Genomic DNA, 20,569 nt, shown 5'->3' with positions numbered 1-20,569 from the left:
AATCGTTCCCTGCCCTTCCAACCTGCTGTCGCTCCCCCAAAACCTGGTGACCGTTTTCAGATGTGTCCTTTCAGAAATGTTCTGTGTCTTCCCACATATATACACATGCGTCTTTTTTTTTTTTTTTAAGATTTTATTTATTTATTTGACAGAGAGAGACACAGCAAGAGAGGGAACGCAAGCAGGGGGAGTGGGAGAGGGAGAAGCAGGCTTTCCACTGAGCAGGGAGCCCGATGCGGGGCTCGATCCCGGGACCCTGGGACCATGACCTGAGCCGAAGGCAGACGCTTAACCGACTGAGCCACCCAGGTGCCCCAACACACGTGTCTTTAACACAAATCAGACCTCACTGTGCTGTATGTGGTGTTCCATGCCTTGATTTTTCTTTTTCTCACAAGCACGAGATCTTTCCTGTAAGCACAATATTCTGTCTGACGGCTCTGTATTTTTCCTCGCACTGTAATTTAGTGAGTTCTCTGGGTGGACATGCGGGTCGTTTCCAGTTTCACGCACCATAAGCGAGGACCGATGAACATGCTTGTGCAGGTGTCTTGGTGACCTTGGTGGGTTGCGTCTGCAGGAGAAGTGCCCAGTCATGGACTCGCTGGGTCATCTGAAGGTTGAAGAGAGGTTTTCTAAGTGGGCCAGGAGAGAGGAGGCTGGGGAGGTGTTCGATGGATACAGGCACTGGAAGCTGAGAACAGGTGGCCGGCCCTCACGCCTGGGCTCCGACCTGCTGCTCCGAGACCACATCATTGGCCGGAGTCTCACTCCAGCTCTGAGAATCCACAGGATGCAGGCGGCTCTTGATGAGGGTTCTGCTCTTGGTCCTCAGGGTTCATCTCTGGGCCTCATGAGCTCTGGAGCCCTCTGAGCCATCGCCGTCTCAATCGAGAGATCTCGATGTTTCTCTTTAAGTCTCCAAGGCCCTGGCCTCGCCGAGCGCATGGCTAATTTAGCGAGAAGCCCACGGTGGCAGGTTCTTTTCGCGTTCCCCTTGCTTTCAAAAGGTGTTTGGCCGGTTCGGCCTGGCTCCCCACCTGAAACGTTCCCAGGCCTCCAGCCCCAGGTGGGCACCCGGGTACCTGGCGGACGAAGTCAGCTAACGGCTAACCCCTGTGTCCTCTCCCTCTCCCCTTTTCTGCACGTTTGCTCTGAAAGGTGAAATCTCAGATGTCTTCCAGAGTCCCCTGGTCCTTTAGAGCATGGGCATTCCGTTGTGAAAACCTCACACCCCGAGAACCTTCCTAAGGCCCCTATGGGAGAGACCGCCAGGGGCTGGCTCCCTCTTCCTCTGGAAGGCAAAAGGTATTACTCGTTACTGAGTGCTTGCTGTATACCAGACACCACGCAAGGCCCTTTTTTTGTCATCTCCTTGGATGCCTGTAGCACCCCCATCAAAAAGTATTGTCACTGCCTTTTTATCACGGGCTCAGAGAGGGGTGGTGTCTTGCCCAGGGTCACACAGCCAATGATGGATAGATGTGCCTGATCCCACAGTTCGGTCCTTTCCCCTCTACCATGTTACTTGCTGCTCTTCCTTGCTGGGAATGCTCTTCCGCCGGATGTCTATCCCTTTGGACCCGAGGCTCCACGAGGGTGGGGAGATGTTCCTCTGTCTCACCCACTTGCTGTACCCCCAGAGTCCAGCACAGGGCCTGGCACACAGTAGGCATTCAGAGAATATTTGTTGAATGGCTAAGTGAACTCACCAAGGTTAAAGTGCTTGATCACAAACAATATGCTCTTCTGCTTCTCGTAGCATTTATTATCAGGATTTTGTTCCTGCGCTCAGAATTAGACTCACATCTTTGAAAATGAAAATCATCTTTCTTTGCAAACCGGTTTATCTCGTAGGAATCTGACATTTTGCATTTTTTCTTCTGGGAGCCAAAGGAGGATGTCTATTCCGTAGAATGTCACCAGAGAAAGGAATCGGAACATTTCCTTTAGAAATTTCTGCATAAAAAGTTGAAGCGAGAGAGAAGCGTACTTGAAGATTTCAGTTGCCATGGCTACGGGGCAATACAGTGGATTGTGTTCCTACACACGGTCTCCACGAGACTTTCAGCCGCTGTAGCTCAGTTACAGAATTTCGGCTTTGAAGTGCGTTTTCTGCAGTGAGGGGTTGAGAGGTGAGTCCCGCTGCCGAGTCTGTGCTGTTGACGTGCTTTAGCCAGCAAGCATTTGTCCAGCATCTCTCAGCCCTGAGCATTAGCGTGGAACTAGAAAAGCAAAGTCTCTGCCCTAGCAGAGCATGTGTTCTAGTGGGAGAGACAGCGAGTATGAACGAACAGCAAATCCCGATAAATGCCTGAAGACCATCAAACAGAATAGTGTGGCAGAGACTAGAAAGGGCTCTCAGAGGGCATGGCATTTGAGCAAAGATCTGAAAGAAAGAGCCACCTTGTGGGGACCTAGGGGAGGAGTGTTTCAGGCATGGGGAACCAGCGCATGCAAAGGCCCTGAGGTGGGAACCAGCTTGAAGGGTTTGAGGCTGATATGGCTGGCCTGATAGTGAGCAAGTGGGGGAACCAGGTGGGGGGCCTTGAGGGCCAGGAGTTTTTTCTGGTTGTAGTGAGGAGCTGAGGGAGCACCCTCAGTGGGGGCTAACACGATGACACAGGGGATTAGAAAACTCATCCAGGCTGTTGTGTGTGGGCGTGCCCTAGAGGGGCAGGAGGTAGAGCGGGGAGGACAGGGGCGACGGGGGCTTGGCTCTGGTGCTGAGGCAGGATGGAGGGATGGCGAAGAAGTGATCTGGCGCAGGCTGTGGTTTTGAGGAGGGGGTTAGTGAGGAGGGAGCAGATTTGGGGCCGGGCATAAAGAGTTCTGTTCTGTTGTGCATTTCAGATGTCATTAGTTTTCCAAGCAGAGAGGGGGGTGGGATTGAAGGAGGTTCCATCTGGCTTTTAAAGATGGGTGATGTTGAGGCTTTCCCAGTGGGGCTGGCCCAGCAGAGGGGGTCACGGGGCTGTAGGGGGACGAGGGACAGTCAGATACAGGGATGTTCTCCCGGATTTGGTGAGAGGCGGTGCCTTGGGGCACAAGAGGAGGGCTGGCCTGGGCTGCAAGCGGCCCCATCTTTCGTGGCAGTGGGAGGGGGAGGCAGGCTGGGCTCCCGGATGCAGGGGGCAAGAGAGGGTGGGGTCTTTCTCCTGCTTTGATTTCTTGCAGTGAAGTGAGAGGTGAGGTCACTGCTGAGTGCAGAGAGGGAAAGGGAGACTTGGGGATGAGGGGGAAGAGTGAATTGACTAAGCTTTAGACGCAGGAAGGTGCCTGGGTTCAAATCCAGCCCTTCGCCCACCGACAAGTTAATAAGGGCTAACATTCATCGAGTGCTCACTATGTGCTGAGCAATGCCCAGGCAGCATCTCACTTCTTCCTCACAAAAGCCCTCTGAGGCGGTTACTCTTATCATCCTCCTTTCCAGACCGGGAGACTGAGGCTCAGAGACGTGCAGCGACTTGCCCAAGGTCACACAGCGTATCCGTGGACAGGCCAGATTTTGCGCCCAGGCACTCTGGGCCGTGCTTTCCAGGTTGGCAATCAGATCTGAGGTCCACATTTCTCGTCTTTCAAGAGGGGACAGGACATCGGGGGGCTGTTGGTGGACACTGTGCTCGGCCTACGGGAGGTGCGTCAGTGATGGCCACCCCCCCCGCTGACCTGTTTCTGTTCACTTGGTTTCCACGAAGTGACACTCGTTGCTGGCATCTCATTACTGTGCACATTTTCAATTGCTCGGAGAGGTCCTTCCTCTAAAGGATCTCATTAAGTCCATTTTGAAATGAGAACACTTGGCAGGGGGGACGGGAGGTAGTATGGTAGTTATGATTATATGCTGGAAAGAACTTGTTTGGGTAAGAACAGGGAGGCACTGGGCCCTTCCCTGACACTCGGGCCCCTGCCCCCCATCCCCACTCGTTCCCGCTTCCCACAGAGACCTTGTCAGCCCCTGCCTCGCCTGAGGAGTTTCCACGTTGGGGCGCCCTAGGAGCCCCCTGGGGAGGCAAGGTGGCGGCTCCCTTGTTAGAAGCAGACAGTATCCCCTCAGAGCCTCTTGAGAAAGGAGTTTCGTCAGAACGAATCGGACCTTTCCTGGTGGGACGAGGGAAGGAGCTGGATTAACAGGAGCAGAACTGTCCTGTTTGTTTATCTTAGGATTATTTTTACATTTTTGCTATGATTTTTTGTTGTTTCAAGTTTTTATTTAAATTCCACTTAGTTAATGTCGAGTGTTAGTATTAGTTTCAGGACTAGAACCGTCCTGTTTAAATATAGGGTGGGACGATTCTGCCCAGAGCTCTGGGCCTTCTGGAGGGGTCTCTCATGCTTCGTACAAGTATTTTGAGATTCATCCACGCTGTAGCGGATATTGATAGCTCATCCTTTCTCACTGCTGAGGACCGTTCCACTGCACAGATGTGCCCATTTGCGTAACCCTTCACCTGTTGGTAGACATTTGGGCTGATTCCAGTTTGGGGCTCTTAGGAACAAAGCTGCTGCGAACATTCGTGCGCAAGTTTCTGTATGGATGCGTGCTTTCATTTCTCTTGGGTAAATGAATACCTAGGAGTGGAAAGGCTGGATCCCATGCCCGTATGTTACACTTTTTAAAAAAATTCAATGAATTAACATATAACATTGGTTTCAGAGGTAGAGGTCAGTGATTCATCAGTCTTATATAACACCCAGTGCTCATTACATCATGTGCCCTCCTTAATGTCCATCACCCAGTTACCCCATCCCCCCACCCCCTTCCCCTCCAGCAACCCTGTTTGTTTCTTATGATTTTTTTTAAGATTTTATTTATTTATTTATTTGACACAGAGAGAGAGACAGCGAGAGTGGGAACACAAGCAGGGGGAGTGGGAGAGGGAGAAGCAGACTGCCCGCTGAGCAGGGAGCCCGATGCGGGGCTCGATCCCAGGACCCTGGGATCATGACCTAAGCTGAAGGCAGACGCCTAACGACTGAGCCACCCAGGCGCCCGTTGTTTCTTATGATTAAGAGTCTCTTATAGTCTCTCTCCCTCTCTGATTTTGTCTTGTTTTATTTTTCCCTCCCTTCGCCTATGATCCTCTGTCTTGTTTCTTAAATTCCACATATGAGTGAGATCATACGATAATTGTCTTTCTCTGATTGACTTATTTCCCTTAGCATATCTTCTAGTTCCATCCACGTCACTGCAAATGGCAAGGTTTCAGTTTTTTGATGGCTGCATAATAGTCCATTGTATATATATACCACATCCTCTTCATCCATTCATCTGTGGATGGACATCTGGGCTCTTTCCACAGTTTGGCTATTGTGGACATTGCTGCTATGAACATTGGGGTGCACGTGTCCCTTCGGATCACTACATTTGTATCTTTGGGGTAAATACCCAGTAGTGCAATTGCTGGGTCATAGGGTAGCTCTATTTTCAGCTTTTCTAGGGACCTCCATACTGTTTTCTAGAGTGGCACTTTTTAAGAAACTGCCAGCTCTTTTCCAAGTGGTCACACCATTTTGCTTCTCACCTCCTGAGAGTTTTGGATGCTCCCCATTCTCACCAGTGCTTGGTACACCACCATCACTAGATCAGTGAGGATGCCTTTGAGGAGTCTCCTTGGGGAATCAGGACTCTGAGAGGAGGGGAGCACTGCGTGAAGACCCCAGCAACTGAGGGCAGAGGCTAGTGGGCCCCAAGCCTGGGTGTGCCAGCCCAGGGCATGCCCACTACCCCCACCATTCCACCGGAGCAGGGGGGATACAAAGTGCCCTCTGAGGCTGCCGGGCGTGCTGGTCACCGGAGCTGCGGATGCAGCTGAGCCCTTGTTGGAACTGAGGGCAGGAGGGGGTCCCTGAGGCCATCTTGGGGGACCTTGTGCTCATCACCATCAGGCTTTACTTGGGGTTCATGGCTGACCCAAGCCCGAGGAAGCAAAGTGGAGAGCAGGAAGGAGGAACACAGGGTAAGGCCTTTCCTCCCATGACCATGTTATGTGCACCCCACAAGCCTGCCTCCATCTGACATAAACAGAGCTGCTCCCCAGAGAAGGGTTGTCCAGTGGGTCAGAGCACAGGCTCTGGGCTCAGCCAGACCTGGGCCGTGTGACACGGGCTCGTGACTTTGTCATTTGGAGTCCCTGTCCCCTGGTCCGTACAGCGGCCATTACATCTGTCCTGGGTGACATGGGTCGAGGCGGTGGCAGGGTGCACAGGGGGCCCTGGCAAATGAGAACCGCTGTGATTTGTCCTTATACTTGCCGCAGACTGCAAAAAAAGACCGCTCCAGGATCTAGGGGCCGTCGGGTCCTTGGCTTATCCTCGGCTTGTTGTCTCCCCAGGACCTGGCACATCGCAGGTGCTCAAGGCAGTGCTTACTGAAGTCGGAAGGAAGGGATGCCCAGAGCAAGGAAAGAAAGGCCTTTTACTCATTCTTTTTTTTTTTTAAGATTTATTTATTTATTTTAGAGAGAGAGAGAGAGAGAGAGAGAGAGCGTGCACGAGCAGGAGGGGCAGAGGGAGAGGGAAAGGGAGAGAGAATCTCAAGCAGACGCCACACTGAGTGCAAAAGCTGATCCCTCGACCCCTCGATCATGGCCTGAGCTGAAACCAAGAGTCGGACCCTCAGCTGACTGCGCCCCCCCCGGCGCACCCCACCACCCCCATTCTTCTAATCTTTTATTAGCCTCATGCCAATGCCTAAAATCTTGGGGTGCTGCTGAGGGGCAAGTTCAGCCAAATCCAGCAAGCTCACTGCGCGGGAATACATTTCTTAGAGGACATCATGTACCCCCTCCCCCCACCAGTTCTCATTTGTTGTTTCGCAAGAACATCCTGGCTCTCTTTTGCTAACTGATCCCAAAATGTGGAAACTCATCTGCTGTGTTGGAAAGAAACGTGTCGTCCAAACCTGGGCGAGGCAACCAAAGACCACAGCAGGGCACCCCCTTCTCCCCAGGATGCCCGAGGAGAGGGCGGCTGCACATTAGGGGCTCCGTGGGGTGAATGAGGCCCTGCGTTACATTTTAGAGGAGGCCACGGCCTGCAGCTTTATTAGCTGCCCGCTCTCGGAAGAGGGGCTGTAATTACAGATGGGCCTTGCCATGCCAGGCGGGGCCCCACAGCATGGAGAATGCTACTTTCCACTTGAGCTCAGGGCAGGGCCTGATGAGGAAGGGTGATGAGACCCTGGCTGTTTCTAGAAAGATTTCCTTTCCAGATGATTTTTTTCCCCTCCCCTTCCAAGGTTAATTAAGGGCATCTTAGGTGATGAAAAGGGCTATTCGAGTAAGAATGTGGTGAATGGAGACAGGAAATCATGTCGGGCTTGGTTTATAAATAATCTGAGGTTGACTTGGAAGATCAAGCCATTTCTGGGTTTGTTGGTTTTTTTTTTGTTTTTTTTTTTTTTTGTTTTTTTCATATCAGAATTCTTTTCTCTGTTGCCTTGGAAACAAGCCTAGTGAGAGGGATGTTGGGAGTTGTATGACTCGGGTTCAAGCTTCAGTGGTTCCTTCATTTCACACGGTAGGCAGGTCTTGTGCCTGCTGGGCATGGCATGCTGTGAATCAAGGGTGAATGGGACACGTCCCTGCCACCTGTGGGCTCAGAGGGACATTGATGGGTGGATCGAGTTCCATCCAGTGCAGTGTGCTAATGATGCAGTGGGGGCAAGATGGCCAGGTGGGAGCCCAGAGGTGGCCTCCCATGGACAAGAAGAAATCAGGGGAGGCTTCTTGGAGGAGGGTGTACCTAAGCTGAGCTCTAAAGGACAATAGATGGCGAGTAGGTGAGCAAGGGATGGAATGGTGTCCTAGACAGTGGGAACAGCATGTGCAAAGAGCTGAATGAGAGACGGTGTGGTGTAGCCCAGGTCGGCAGTTTGTCCAGTTTGGCTGGGGTGGGAGAAGCTGGGTCCTGTCAAGGTCCAGGACTCCAGGCCTCCTATGGGAAATCAGGGGGTGCCTGCCACAGATTTACTGTGGGGCCTGAGACACAGCCCTCCACCTCAGCCTGTTTCTTTGGGGAAATGAGAAGGTTGGCCTAGGTCTGTCTCTCCTGGCCACTCCAGTTCTGACTCTCTAAGAGCCTATGACTCTCCTGGACAATGGATGATATCAATTATAATGGAATAAATATCACCCCTTGTGGCTGCCATTTATTGTCTTCTATGTGCTGGGCAAGAATGATCTCCATTGGTTCTTTGCCACAGCCTTTGGAACGGGCTGGGCTTTATGATCTTCTCTTTACCGTAGGGAAACCATGACTCCGAGACAATGGATGTCCTCTTTGGAGGGAGACCCCGAGTCATTGGCTGGCTCTCTGATAGCATTGCTGTGTCTGAGGGGGAGACAAAACAGGTTTAAACTGGGTCCTCGGGTCAGACCTTCCCACACGGGGTCCCTGGAATCATTCTGCAAGCCAGGTGGCGAGCAAGGAAACTGGTTGATTTACAGGCAGACCAGTCCTGCACCTGTTTCTTGACCCCAGGAGGTCTGGGGACAACCCAGAGAAGTGTGTGGAATAGTCACCACCCTCATGCCACAGGGCTGGGGGCAGAATTGGCCATTTTAAGGGGTCCTAGAGGTATGGGTAGAGTCTGGCTTCCACTCTGGGGAGGGCTTTAGAATCAGACATGCCTGGGTTCAAGTCCCAGAGCCCCACTAGCCACTTTGGTGACCTTGAGCAAGTCCCTTTGGCTCTTTAAACCTCACTGTCCTTCTTTGCAAAATGAGAATAATTAATATCAGGAATCACCCTACAGGGTTGTTGTGAGAGTTACGTGAGATGAGACGTATGGGTAGCTAGTTCCTGGCACGTAGTAAATCCTCAATTCATGGTTGCTGCAATTTCCACCGCACTACTGTCCACAGCAGTGTGATGTGGGCATACTTCTAGGCCCGGTATGTGCGGTGTTTTGGGAAGCAGGATGTGCAGAGGTTCAGGTAAGTGAGACTTCCTGGGGCTGCTATGGAAAAGGCGGAAGTTGCTGATGGTGGTCTTGGGGTGGGGGAAGGTCCAGGAGAGATGGGAGAATAGGGGAGGCAGGTTTAGGCAGGGCTACAGCAAGTGCAAGAGCCCAGAGGCAAGACTGAATATGGTCATGCCCCCTGGCCTTTGCATCTATTGGTCTTCATTTCACCCTTCTTGGCGGGCTCCTATTCATCCTTCAAAACCCCACACAGGTACCCTTCTCCCAATTGCAGATCTGCAGTAAATGATCATCTTCTCTTTGCTCTTGTTTTCTCAACATCCCACCTGTCTGGGAGCCCTGTTGTATTCCCACAGCATGTTACACATTTGGCCATCACAGCCCTTGGCACTTGTGTTGCAATTGTTCATGTCTTTTCTGGCTTCTTCTTCTACCTGAGGAATTATCTAGAGCATGCACGTTTGTATCAGATTCTTGGGAGAAAATGTAGCTTCAAATTTGAGGTGGTCCGTTGGAATGCCCTCCCACCTCCTTAATGACTGAGAAGAGCAAGCTACCCTGAGCTCCTCAGGGACTATCGGTCCCGTCTGGGCCCCCACAGAGCTCCCACAAAGTCGCTGCACAGGGAGCATTTGTCGACTGAATGAATGACCGCCATTCTCATTCTGGGAACTGCACACGCTTGTCTGGAACTGATGATCTCCAGGTCCCACCTCACATCGTGGGTCAAATTCCCATTCGTTTCCTGGATCTTCGCAGCGTCTGCAGCGTTTTAGGGATTGATTATGTAAGGAGATGGCTTTCTTTCCTTTTTGATGCCCAGCAACATCCCAGGAGTTTTCCTGGAGAGAACAGAAGAGTTTGCAGAAAGAGCCCTCTGGGGGGAGAGTGCTTGTGCTGTCCCAGTTTTCAGGGAGTGACGCTTTTTATAGTCACACTTTCAGACCACACTGTACCTAGAGGGAGCCAGGAGGGAGCAGGCAGGCAATCTGGCTTTTCAGCTCACTTCCGTACCACTCTTCCCGTATGGAAGGAGGTGCGACTGCGGAGTCCTGCCTGCTACTTGCTCTCCTCTGCTCACCTGGCGGGGCCACCACATCCTCCGCCTCGTCGAAGGTGTGGGGCCGGAGGAGGGGGGGGGAGCAAACTCCACCACTCAATAGCTGTGTGCCCTTGGGCTGGTCACTGAACTTTCCTGTGCCTCAGTTTTTCCATCTGTACAGTGGGGGTGATAATCATAGGCCAGACCTCATTTCATTGTTGGGGGGGGCAGATGGTATCATGCAATGATCTAACACAATGCCCAGCACACAGGAAGTGGTGCCAATGGTGTCAACAGCAGCGATGAGTTGGATGACTTCATCTCTTAACATCAGAGAGGTTAAGTAACTTACTCAGCGTCACACAGCTAATAAGAGCTAGAGGCAGGGCTCCAGGTCCTTAACTGGGATACTGTATTGTTTTAGCAAATCCAGGGCTGGGGCCAGGCTAAGGGGACTGAGGTACATGCCTATGGTGCAAAATTTAAGGAGGCACAGAAAAAAAATCAGTAAGCAAGATAAATGAGGTTTTAATGTGCTATTGTTTTTAGATTTTTTTTTTTTTTAAAGATTTTATTTATTTATTTGAGAGAGAGAGAATGAGAGAGAGCACATGAGAGGGGGGGAGGGTCAGAGAGAGAAGCAGACTCCCTGCCGAGCAGGGAGCCCGATGCGGGACTCGATCCAGGGACTCCAGGATCATGACCTGAGCCGAAGGCAGTCGCTTAACCAACTGAGCCACCCAGGCGCCCTGTTTTTAGATTTTTTAAAAAAATTTTTTGAGAGAGAGAGAAAGAGAGAAAGAGATTGGGGGAGGGGCAGAGGGAGAGGGACGAGCAGACTCCCCGCTCAGCATGGAGCCCAACGCAGGGCTTGATCCCACGACCCTGAGATCATGACCTGAGCCAAAATCAAGAGTTGGATGCTTAACCACTGAGCCACCCAGGCACCTCTTAATGTGGTATTTTTAAAAAATAAAAATTAGGGCGCCTGGGTGGCTCAGTTGGTTAAGCCACTGCCTTCGGCTCAGGTCATGATCCTGGAGTCCCGGGATCGAGTCCCGCGCATCGGGCTCCCTGCTCAGTGGGGAGTCTGCTTCTCCCTCTGACCCTCCCCCCTCTCATGCTCTCTGTCTCATTCTCTCTCTCAAATAAATAAATAAAATCTTTAAAAATAAATAAATAAAAATAAAAATTAATATAAAAATCCATGATGAACAAACTATTAACATTATAAATCAAGACAGGATCAGTATTACTGACTTTTTCCTTTTGGCTTTCACATCCGTATGGCTCAGCACAGCACTGAACAAGGTCCCCTTTTGTTGGACAATTAGGCTCCTACTAATTTTTCAGAAATTTAAATCTCATATATGACTGGAATAAGCATCCTTCTAGCAAAATGTTTGTGTAGATCCTTCTCGTTTCCAAAGATGGGTTTCTGGGCATAGAATTGGATCATAAACTACAGGGTCAAAAGGCAGGCACATCCTCCCACCCGAATCTTTTATCATAATTTTCAAACGTACTCACCAGCTAGATTCTATAATTGCTACCATTTTGCTAAATTTGCTTTATAAAAGTCTAGCCATCCATCCATTCCTTAGTACAATGATCTTTTTTTTTTTTTTTTTTTTTTGCTGTGTATCGAAGTAAGTTGTAGACAGCACGCTTCCACATGTAGGTCACTACCTGGCAGGCCATTGTTTTTGAGACTTTTGATCTTGGGTGTTAAATTCCCTTTGGAATTATATACCAATTTCCATTTCCGTCTGCTACAGATAAAAGTGTCCTGTTCGTCACAGCTGGGGCAACACTGGGTATTATCATTTTAAGGTGATTTATATACTGCTTTGATTTAGCATTTTTTAAAAAGATTTTATTTATTTATTTGACAGAGACACAGCGAGAGAGGGAACACAAGCAGGGGGAGTGGGAGAGGGAGAAGCAGGCTTCCCGCTGAGCAGGGAGCCCGATGTGGGGCTCGATACAGGACCCTGGGACCATGACCTGAGCCGAAGACAGACGCCTAACGACTGAGTCACCCAGGCTCCCCTGATTTAGCATTTTTTTCCCCTGCTGAAGGTTCCCAGATTTCCCACCTCTGTGTCCAGATGGTCCATTAAAGAGCTGTGTCCTTTTCCAGCTCTTTAGGTATTTCTGGTGTGGCTTTTCTGGAGCCCGGTGGGAAGGACTCGGCTGTTCCTCATGTCTGCCCCCACGCTGGCCATTCCTAGCCTGCTGAGGGAGGGAGCAGGGCCGTGAAGTGGCCTGCCTGCCACAGGGTGCTGACCATGGTCACTCCATGTGAGGAATTGGGCAAACTCTGGAGACCAGAAGCCCTGGAACCCTGGAGAGCATAGGGGGTGGCGGGCAGGACCGGAGACACGTATGGAGGTGGAATGTGGTGCCCGATGCGTGTTTCCTCGTCTCTATAATGGGGTAATGCTTCCTAACATATAGGATCTGCAGGCTGTTGCAAGAGCCCCTTGTCAGCCTCTTTCCCCCCCTCACTTATTCTGCACCAGCCCTTGGTTTCCTGATGAGTCAGATATCGCCCTGCCTCTGGGTATTTGTATCTCATGGGGTTTCTGTGAGTCCAGAATTTGGGAGCAGTTGGGCGGGGTGGCTCTGGTTCAGGGAGCCTCATTAGGTGCTAGTCAGGGGTAGCAGTCATCTGACTGGGGATTTGGAATCGACTTCCGAAGTGGTTCACTCACAGGCACGTGGGTGCTGGCTGCGGGCTGGGGGCTTGATTCCCTCCTCAGAGTTCTGTCCGTAGGACGGCTTGCGCGTCCTCCTAACACGGTGGCTGGCTTCTCCCCAGCACCATCTGAGAGAGCAGAGTGGAAACTGATAACTTTCTGTGACCTAGCTTTGGAAGTCACACCCTGTCATTCCTGCCTGATTTTCTTGGGCTCAGAGACCCAACTCTGAGGGGACCAGACCAGGGTGTGAATAACAGGGGTGAGGAGGATTGGGGGCCATCTTGGAGCGCTACCACATTGAATGACCTTGGCAGATGACTTTACCTTTCTGAGCCTCAGCTTCCTCCTCCGTCAAATGGGTTCATGCGAAGATTCACGAGCTGATTCCCATGAACACTTAGAATGGCGTTGGGGACTCGGTTTTACTGTCAGTGAATATTAGCCACCGTCATAGCTGCCTGCCTCAGTGGCAGGGCCCATTCTTAGTCTCTATACCCTGTGCCTGGCCCAGAGTAGGTACTCTCTGAACACTGAAGTGAATGAGTGAATGGACGAATGAATGAACAGCCATAAGGACTGGAAATCCAGAGTAGAAAGAGATCTGGGTCAGCCGCATCGTCAGAAATGCCTTCATGGAAAACCTTCTCAAGCAAGGCCCTTTGATCAACATCTAGGGAGCAAATATTTGTTCAAAACTGAGGTCCCGTGGGTGGGGGAAGGCATTTGGGATGCCGTCAGACCTATCAAGGTTTCAGTCTTGGACTCAGCGTTTGAACAATAAATATTTACTGAACTCCAACTCCAGGCCAGGTGCCATGTCAGATCCAGAAAACGGGGTTCAGAGCGGCCTCCATCCATGCCCCAGTGGTATCTTTGCTGTGTGACCTTGGGTGAGTGAATCCACGTCTCTGAGCCTTCATTTCCTCACCTGTAGAACAGGGGCATGGATCCCTGCCAGAGGGAGAAAGCTCCTTCAACAAGTGTGCCTCCCCTTTGTTATCCAGTTGCTGCTGACCCCTCCTGACAAGCACCTTGTCCTGTCTCAGAAGCTGCTGTCTTTTCTGCCCCCCCAATCCCGCCCCCCTGTGCCAACTACTCTAGCTCCACAAGAGTTAAAACCCAGGAGCTCATGTGACCCAGTGTAAACCATGAATCATTCCCATTGCTCCCTGTGCCCAGCCCCCCCACCCCCCGCCCGGGATGGGGCAGATGCTGTGCCCCGGGGTTGCCATGGCAACCCCTCCTGCACTCCGGTACAGGCCGGCCCAGTTCCTTCCTTGGGGGACCTCCAGGCTGTTTCACCTGGCTGGGTGTTGCTTTCCAGGGAGGGAGGGAGAGGAGGCTGGAAAGGGGAGAGAGACACAGACAGACAGACAAGCTTAGGGACAAACAAGTGGAAATTGAGACATGGGGAGGGAACAGAAAACCTGACCGAGAAACAGGCCGGCAGAGGGAGACAGACTGACAGCTGAGATGCCGAGGAGGTCCCGAGATGCCGCCTGTCACCCGGGAGGCAGTTTCCCAACTGTTCCGACCCTCCCGGGGCTGCCAGATCCCCGAGCCCGAGTGCACGCACGTGCAGCCCGCGGTGAGGGCACAGGGCGGGTAGGCTGTTGGCACGGGAAGTCGCCGTCAGCCCCGAGGGACGGTGAGCGAGTTGGGACTTGGGGGAGGAAAAAAAAAAATGGGGGCGAACGTCAGCTCCCTGGGCGGCCGCCTCCCTGAGGCCCCTCCTGCATTCCTGGGCAGCGAAGCCCCTCGCTAAGACGGGGACTGATGTCATCCTGGGCTGCCGAGCCAGGGGACCCGGGGGCCCTGGTGGCTGCCTCCGGAAGTGAGCACGCTGCCTGCCGGCTGACAGGTTTAGAGTCTCTGGCCAGAGGACGAAAGACCTGCGTGGCATGGGTCAGGTGAGCCGGGTCCAGCTGGGGGCTGCGGCAGGTGGCAGCCTGCCCGCCGGGTCCTTCCTGTGTGCGCCCGGGAGGGGCCGCCTCCCTGAGGGACGGTGAGCACCGGGGTGCCCAGGGCCACCGCATCTTCCTCCCCCACCTTGCGGGGACTGTCACACCCGGGAGCGAGTGCTGCTCGATTTCCCCAAGATCCCGGTCACAGCCGATGCAGCCCGTGAGCGCCGCCGGGGCTGCAGTGGGGACCGCCCAGCGTGTTGACTTTACAACTCGGGCGGGTGGACTCCCAGCCCGACGGTGACCTGCCTCTGAATTCTCTGCGAGACCCGCAGGTGCCGCCGGCTGCTGGCTCCGCGATGGTGATTTCCTCCCGGTTTGGCTGAAGAGGGCTGCCGGGTTTTCTCTCCAAGCAAGCCCAGAACTTGCAGGAGCAGAAAGTAGAAAGAGGGAGTGGACCCTGGCAGTGCGAAATTGCTTTGTCCCTCGCTCACCTCCTTCCTCCCCTCCTCCGGCCCCATGGATTACCTGGGAGACAAACTCACGGTGGCCCAAACCCACATGACCCAGTGGATGGGCACAGTGAGGAGGTCCTTCCAGGAGGCCCTCAACTTAGTGACCACCACGGTGGGCCACGAGCGGACGAGCGGGGAGCCCGCCAGCCGGACCCCCTTCAAGCGCACCTCCTCCTTCCGACACCTCGCCTCCCGCAGTCGGGAATCTTTCCGACGCTTCTCCGCCCGCAGCCAACAGAGGTTTTCTTCCCTGAGGAAAAGGCAGACAGACTCGGAGCCACCAGACCTTGTAAGCTTATTACATTTTTGTTTTTTGTTTTGTTTTTAAGTATTAAAGCAACCGTAAAAACTCCTCCCCTCCAGTGCTCCCCTGGAGTGGGGGAGGGGGTCCCCAAAGATCCAACCAGGGAAGTTGCCTCTTCCAGAATCATTGTCAATCAAGCCCCAGCTGTTTCCTGTTCCCCATGCCTGGGAAAAGAGGCATGAGGGGTGATTCCCCAGACGGTGCAGTTACTCTGTCTCCTGAAGCGGTCAGGAAGTGTATTCCACCTCTGAGGATGGGGCCGGCACGTGAGTCGGGCTTGCTGTGCCAGTTGATTTATCTGGAAGCGCCAACACTCTGGCCCCAGACACGAATGCTTGTGCTCCCCTATTTTTAGGGGAGGATTAGTTGGCACCTGCTTCATCTCCTCTGACCCTCCCAGGATGGCCAAGTGTCCATGTCATGTGTGTGTTGAGTTGCAGCTTTTGTTATCTTGTCGTCAAGCGAAATTGCAAAGTCGCCTCCGAGTATCCAAGGAGACCCGAGGGGGTGGGCAGGTTCACCTGCTGGGCTGCGAACCTGGGGCTTGGCGTGGGTCCTGGGGGGCTCTGTCCTCTCTCACTTGGCCAAGCTCAATGGGGTTTGGGAGAGCAGGGTGCAATGACTATTCTAATGGTTAAAAACTTGGCTTGCGTCCTGCTAGGGGAATGGTATAGAATCGGTCTCAAGGAACTCACTGATGATTTAGAGAGGCAGGACTGGGCCCAGAGAGGGAAAGGCAGCTTCCTGGGGAAGAACAGTGAGTGAATGGCTAAACCAGGGCCAGGATCCCAGGCTTTGGAACCCCACCCCCACCCCAGTCCAGGCTCTCTCCAGCTAAGCTCCTCCTTTTTTCTCTCCAGACCTCCCTGATAACTTCAGGGAAGCCCAGCTCACTGACCAGGGCTGAACTCAAAGAGAGGGCTTACTGTTTTCACAGAGGAACCTTCTGCCACCTGACAGTGTCAGCCCAGCTCAAAAGAGCCCAAAGGCAGGTGACGGGCTAGGCCAACTCCTTCTCTGGGCTCAGCACGGTGATAACATGCTGATGGTCATGATGGGCCCCAGCTTTGAGGGTTGGAGCCACGGGGTCCACTGGGCTCTGAGCCGGCCCTCTACACACTTGTGGTCCCTGAAAGCTCGCAGCTGCCCTGACAGGTGCAGGGACTCAGCATCCCCAGAGAGGTGTGGTGACTCTCCCAGGGTCACACAGCAAAGTAGGACAGTCCGGTGCAAACACGTGGGTCTCATTAATGTGATATGTTCTCTTGTGGGTCTGTGCTGCTTTCTAGCCCTGGAAAAATCCATGGGGCCTGAATTTATAAGACAGTTCCTCCAAACCAACCTCTGGAAGGGGTTTCTTGGGCCAGGGAGAGAGGGCCTCTTATTCATTCTTTCTGTCTCTCTGTCTCTATATCTATTTCTGTCTCTATGTGCACATCTCTCTGTGTCTCTCTCTTTGTTTCTGTCTCTACGAATGTCCCTCTCGTCCCCTCTATGGCAGCGCAGTTAAGGGCATGGGGTTTGGTAGCGTTCAGCTCTCTCTTGCCCTCGGAGCCGTGGGACCCTGGGCACTGGCTCGAATCCCCCCGGCCATGTCGCCCTGCTCACGTGTCAGCTGCTGTGTGGCCTGCCTCCCCAGCTTGGTGGAGGAATGAATGAAGTTAGGCTGCGCAGGGGCCTTGCCTTCTCCGCTCACTGCTGTGTCAGAGCGCCTGTAGCCGCGTAAGTACGTGCTAAGTAACTCCGGGCCTCGGTCCCTGCCCAGAATTTAGCATTTGGCATCTACTGAGTGGGGAGCACCAGCTGGCCTTGGGGTTGAGGGCTTGAATCAGACTCTGCCATGTCCTGGTCGAGGGATTTTGACCCATTGGGAGGACTCAGTTTCCTCTTCTGTGAAATGGGGTGAACCACGGCATCATGTGGAGGTTGAAACGAACGCCCGGAGCAGTGCTGGCTACAGAGGACGCACGCGCTTGTAAACGCCTTCTCCCCGTTGGATACCACGATGTTCGGGCTCGGCGGGATGGGGGAAGCCTCAGCGTCCTCATCTGAGAAATGGGGATTATCATCACTCCGCGTCGCCATTCCCCATTATTATTATTCACGGGCACAGACGTGCCCGTGAACGTGGGACACATCCAGCCGTGCCTAGCATGTCGTTACGCGTGCCTTCAAAGTCCGCCGCTGCGACAACCAGACCTCTTCTCTCCAGCCGTTCCTTCAGAGATTGCCAGTGAACTGGAAAGTCCACACACGCCCCCTTTTACTTGGGGGCCTCACTTAAATATTTGTTTTATAGGAGGAAACTTTGCAAAGCCACAATTACCTAAGAGTTTGGGGACAAGGGGAATATCCGTGCTTGGGTGGGAAGGGGAGCGGGCTTTTGATCTTGACGACTTGGACTTGTACGTGATTTATCCAAAAAGTCCACTCCGTTCCAAGTCCTGCCTCAGGCTCGTATTTACTCAGAGCACCATGGAAGAATCTATCACAGGCATAAAGTAACCGTCAAAGGCGTGCCCTGAAATGTTTTCTAAAGCCAGCCTTGAAATAATTTGCTAATGGCTTGCCTCTGCGTCCAAGGAATAAAAGGGGGAAAGAAGGAAAAACAAACACATTGTCTCTGAGCGACAAAGGCAGGAAGAGGCACGTTTGTGCTGCAGCCCAGCGAGCCTGAGAAGGAAGCCCAGCAGACTAAGATGGACTCCAAGTGGAGGCCAGACAGAATGTTCCAGAACCCAGGAATAATGGCAGTGCCACAGAGGCCGAGGCTGGAATAAAAGCGGGAAGTGGGGGTCTCCAGGGTCATGGAATGCTCCCCAGAGGGCTCTGGAACGGGACAGACTCGAGATCGGGTCTCAGGTCCTCCATGTGCTGGCCGAGTGACCCTGGGCACGTTAAATCACCTCTTTTAGCTTCCGTGTCCTTATCTGTAAAATGGGTTTTCGCCTAGGACCTGTCTGGTGGGTGGTGCAGTAGGACCGAGTAAGAACCAGCACACCCTGACACCTGTTAAGCGCCCAGCACACAGGAAGTGCTTCATGAGTAGGCATCGTCGGTCACTCTGGGGGCTCAGGGGCTGGGGCTCGGACTCTGTGGATCTAAGTCCCACCTGCCCAGGTGGCCAGACCGGTTGCCTAAGGAAAGACAGTAAGAGTCTGGCCGGCCTTCCATGGGCATTTCCCGTGCGCCAGGCCCTGTGCTAAACACGAGGTGTGTATTACCTGTGTATCTTCATTCCCGTGTGTTTTCAAAAGCACCTGCATGGGTTGAGCACGTCCCAAGGGTGCCTTGGGTGGGGGGGCTGCAAGCACATAGACACAGCTCTTGCCTCCCTAAAGGTACTTTCCAGGGGGCAGGTAATAAAACACATCAGCACACGACTACATGACGCACGTGCTGGAAGCCAGGGAATGATCTCGAAATAGCAAAGACCAGGCCTTACCATCAAACCGCTGCTGTGTACCAGAGTTTCTCAGTCTCACCACCGTGGATGTCTTGGGCCAGATAATTCTTTGGCGGGGAGGGCGCTGTCCCGTGTATTGTAGGATCCTCCCTGGCCTCTCCCCAGGAGGTGCCGGGAGCACCCTTCCAGTGATGACAACCAAAAATGTCTCCGGATGCTGCCCAGTGTCCCCTGCGGGCAAAACCGCCCCCCCCCCCCCGGGTCCCCGGCTGAGAACTGGTTGTATATAATTTGGTTTGGAGGACTGTCACCGTAGCCTGAGTATTTCCCCTGTCACCAGAGTCGGCGGAAGAAGGAAGGGCAGGGATCTGACATCCATCGAGCACCTGCTACTTGCCAGAAACTGGTGTCCCTGAGGGAAATGGGGGGGATAGCCCCATGTTTCATGGATGAGAAATCTGAAGCACAGAGAGGTCAAGTCACAGGCCTGGGGTCACACAGCTGGAGTGGGTGGGTGAGGCCAGGACTCCAGCGCTGTGGCGTGGGTCTGTCTTGCGGGGCCCACAGCCGTGCCCTGCACCGGGGGCTCCACCGTGTGAACACTGGAACCCGGGCTGTGTGTTCAGTCCTCCAGCCGAGGCTGAGTGGGAGTACTTGGTTCTGTGTCAATTATGGAGTGAAGTGGATGCTTAAAATATTCAGCAGGGCCCAGCGTCTCCCCACTCCACGCACACACACACGCACACAGGCACACACACCCTTTTTTTAGCAAGTGGCAGGGATTTTGAAAGGAAAGGGATGTTTGTGGCTCTCGTCTTCAGAAGCCCCGATTTCATCAATGCTTCTTTCGTATCAGTTTGTTCAGGCTGCTTTAATAAATGACCACAGACCTGGTGGCTGAAACAGTGGGAAGCCAGAAGCCCCCAGTCCAGGTGTGGTCAGGCCTTTCTGCCCCTTGCAGGTTCTGGTGGCTCCAGGTGCTCCTTGGCCTGTGGCTGCGTCACTCCAGTCCCTGCCTCTGTCTTCACGTGGCCTTGTCCTCTGTCTCTTATAAGGACACCTGTCATTGGATTTAGGGCCCACTAGATAATCCAGCATGATCTCACCTTGAGATCCTTAACTTCATTATATCTGCGAAGACCTTTCTTCCAAGTAAAGTCACATTCACAGGTGCCGGGGTCAGGATGTGGACGGATCTTTTTGGAGGTCATTAGTCAACCTACCACTGCCCTCATTCCAGGCCCTTCCCTCCAGTCCATCCTCCATCCAGCCACCCAAGGGGTCAAGTCATTGACCCCTGCCTCGTCCCAGACTTAGAAAGCCTCTTACCCTGGCCCTCAGGGCCGTGCGAGATCTGGCTCTCTTTCCCTCTCAACCTCAGCTCTTAACTGCTGTCCTCCATGCTCGTTCTACTCCTGCCACTCTGACCTCCTGCTCTTCTTCAGTCAATGCCAGCTCCTTTCGGACCCAGAGGGCTTGCCCTCACCATTCCCTCTGCCTGGAATGTTCTTCCCTCTCTCTTCCCCTCCACACAGAGGCTTCCTGACAGCCGAGGCTGGGGGAGAACCCCCGCCATGTTTCTCTGCTCTGCACCGCCCCCCCCATTAATGTCTTCTTGCTACTGATCTCAGTTGTGCTTCCTTCTTCTCACTCGTTTGTTCTGTGTCCTCCACCAGAAGGCAAGGCCTGCGACGTTGTGTCTGCCTTCCTGAAATCCCCTCTCCTTTATTTTTGTGTTCCCCTTGTGGCGCCATCTCCATCTTGCAG

The 20,569-nt window shown here is 53.1% G+C and overlaps 1 protein-coding gene across 6 annotated transcripts in view; it reads left to right on the top strand.

The window, feature by feature from the left end:
• Nucleotides 1–20,569, top strand: part of KIAA1671 (KIAA1671 ortholog) — a 188,978-nt gene that overhangs the window by 108,283 nt on the left and 60,126 nt on the right. The window contains exon 1 of one of the 6 annotated variants that reach the window (XM_078060843.1): nt 13,990–15,381. The exons of the other annotated variants lie outside the window; for them this stretch is intronic. Within the exon in view, the coding sequence (XP_077916969.1) occupies nt 15,097–15,381 (285 nt within the window). The 5' untranslated portion in view covers nt 13,990–15,096. Of the gene's footprint in view, nt 1–13,989; nt 15,382–20,569 lie in introns of those variants that run through there. 6 annotated transcript variants of the gene reach the window in all.

The sequence above is a fragment of the Halichoerus grypus genome, chromosome 13 (assembly GCF_964656455.1).
Source record: "Halichoerus grypus chromosome 13, mHalGry1.hap1.1, whole genome shotgun sequence".
NCBI lineage: Eukaryota > Metazoa > Chordata > Mammalia > Carnivora > Phocidae > Halichoerus > Halichoerus grypus.
Note: the sequence above shows the minus strand (reverse complement) of the source record. Positions and strands in the feature narration are given on the sequence as shown.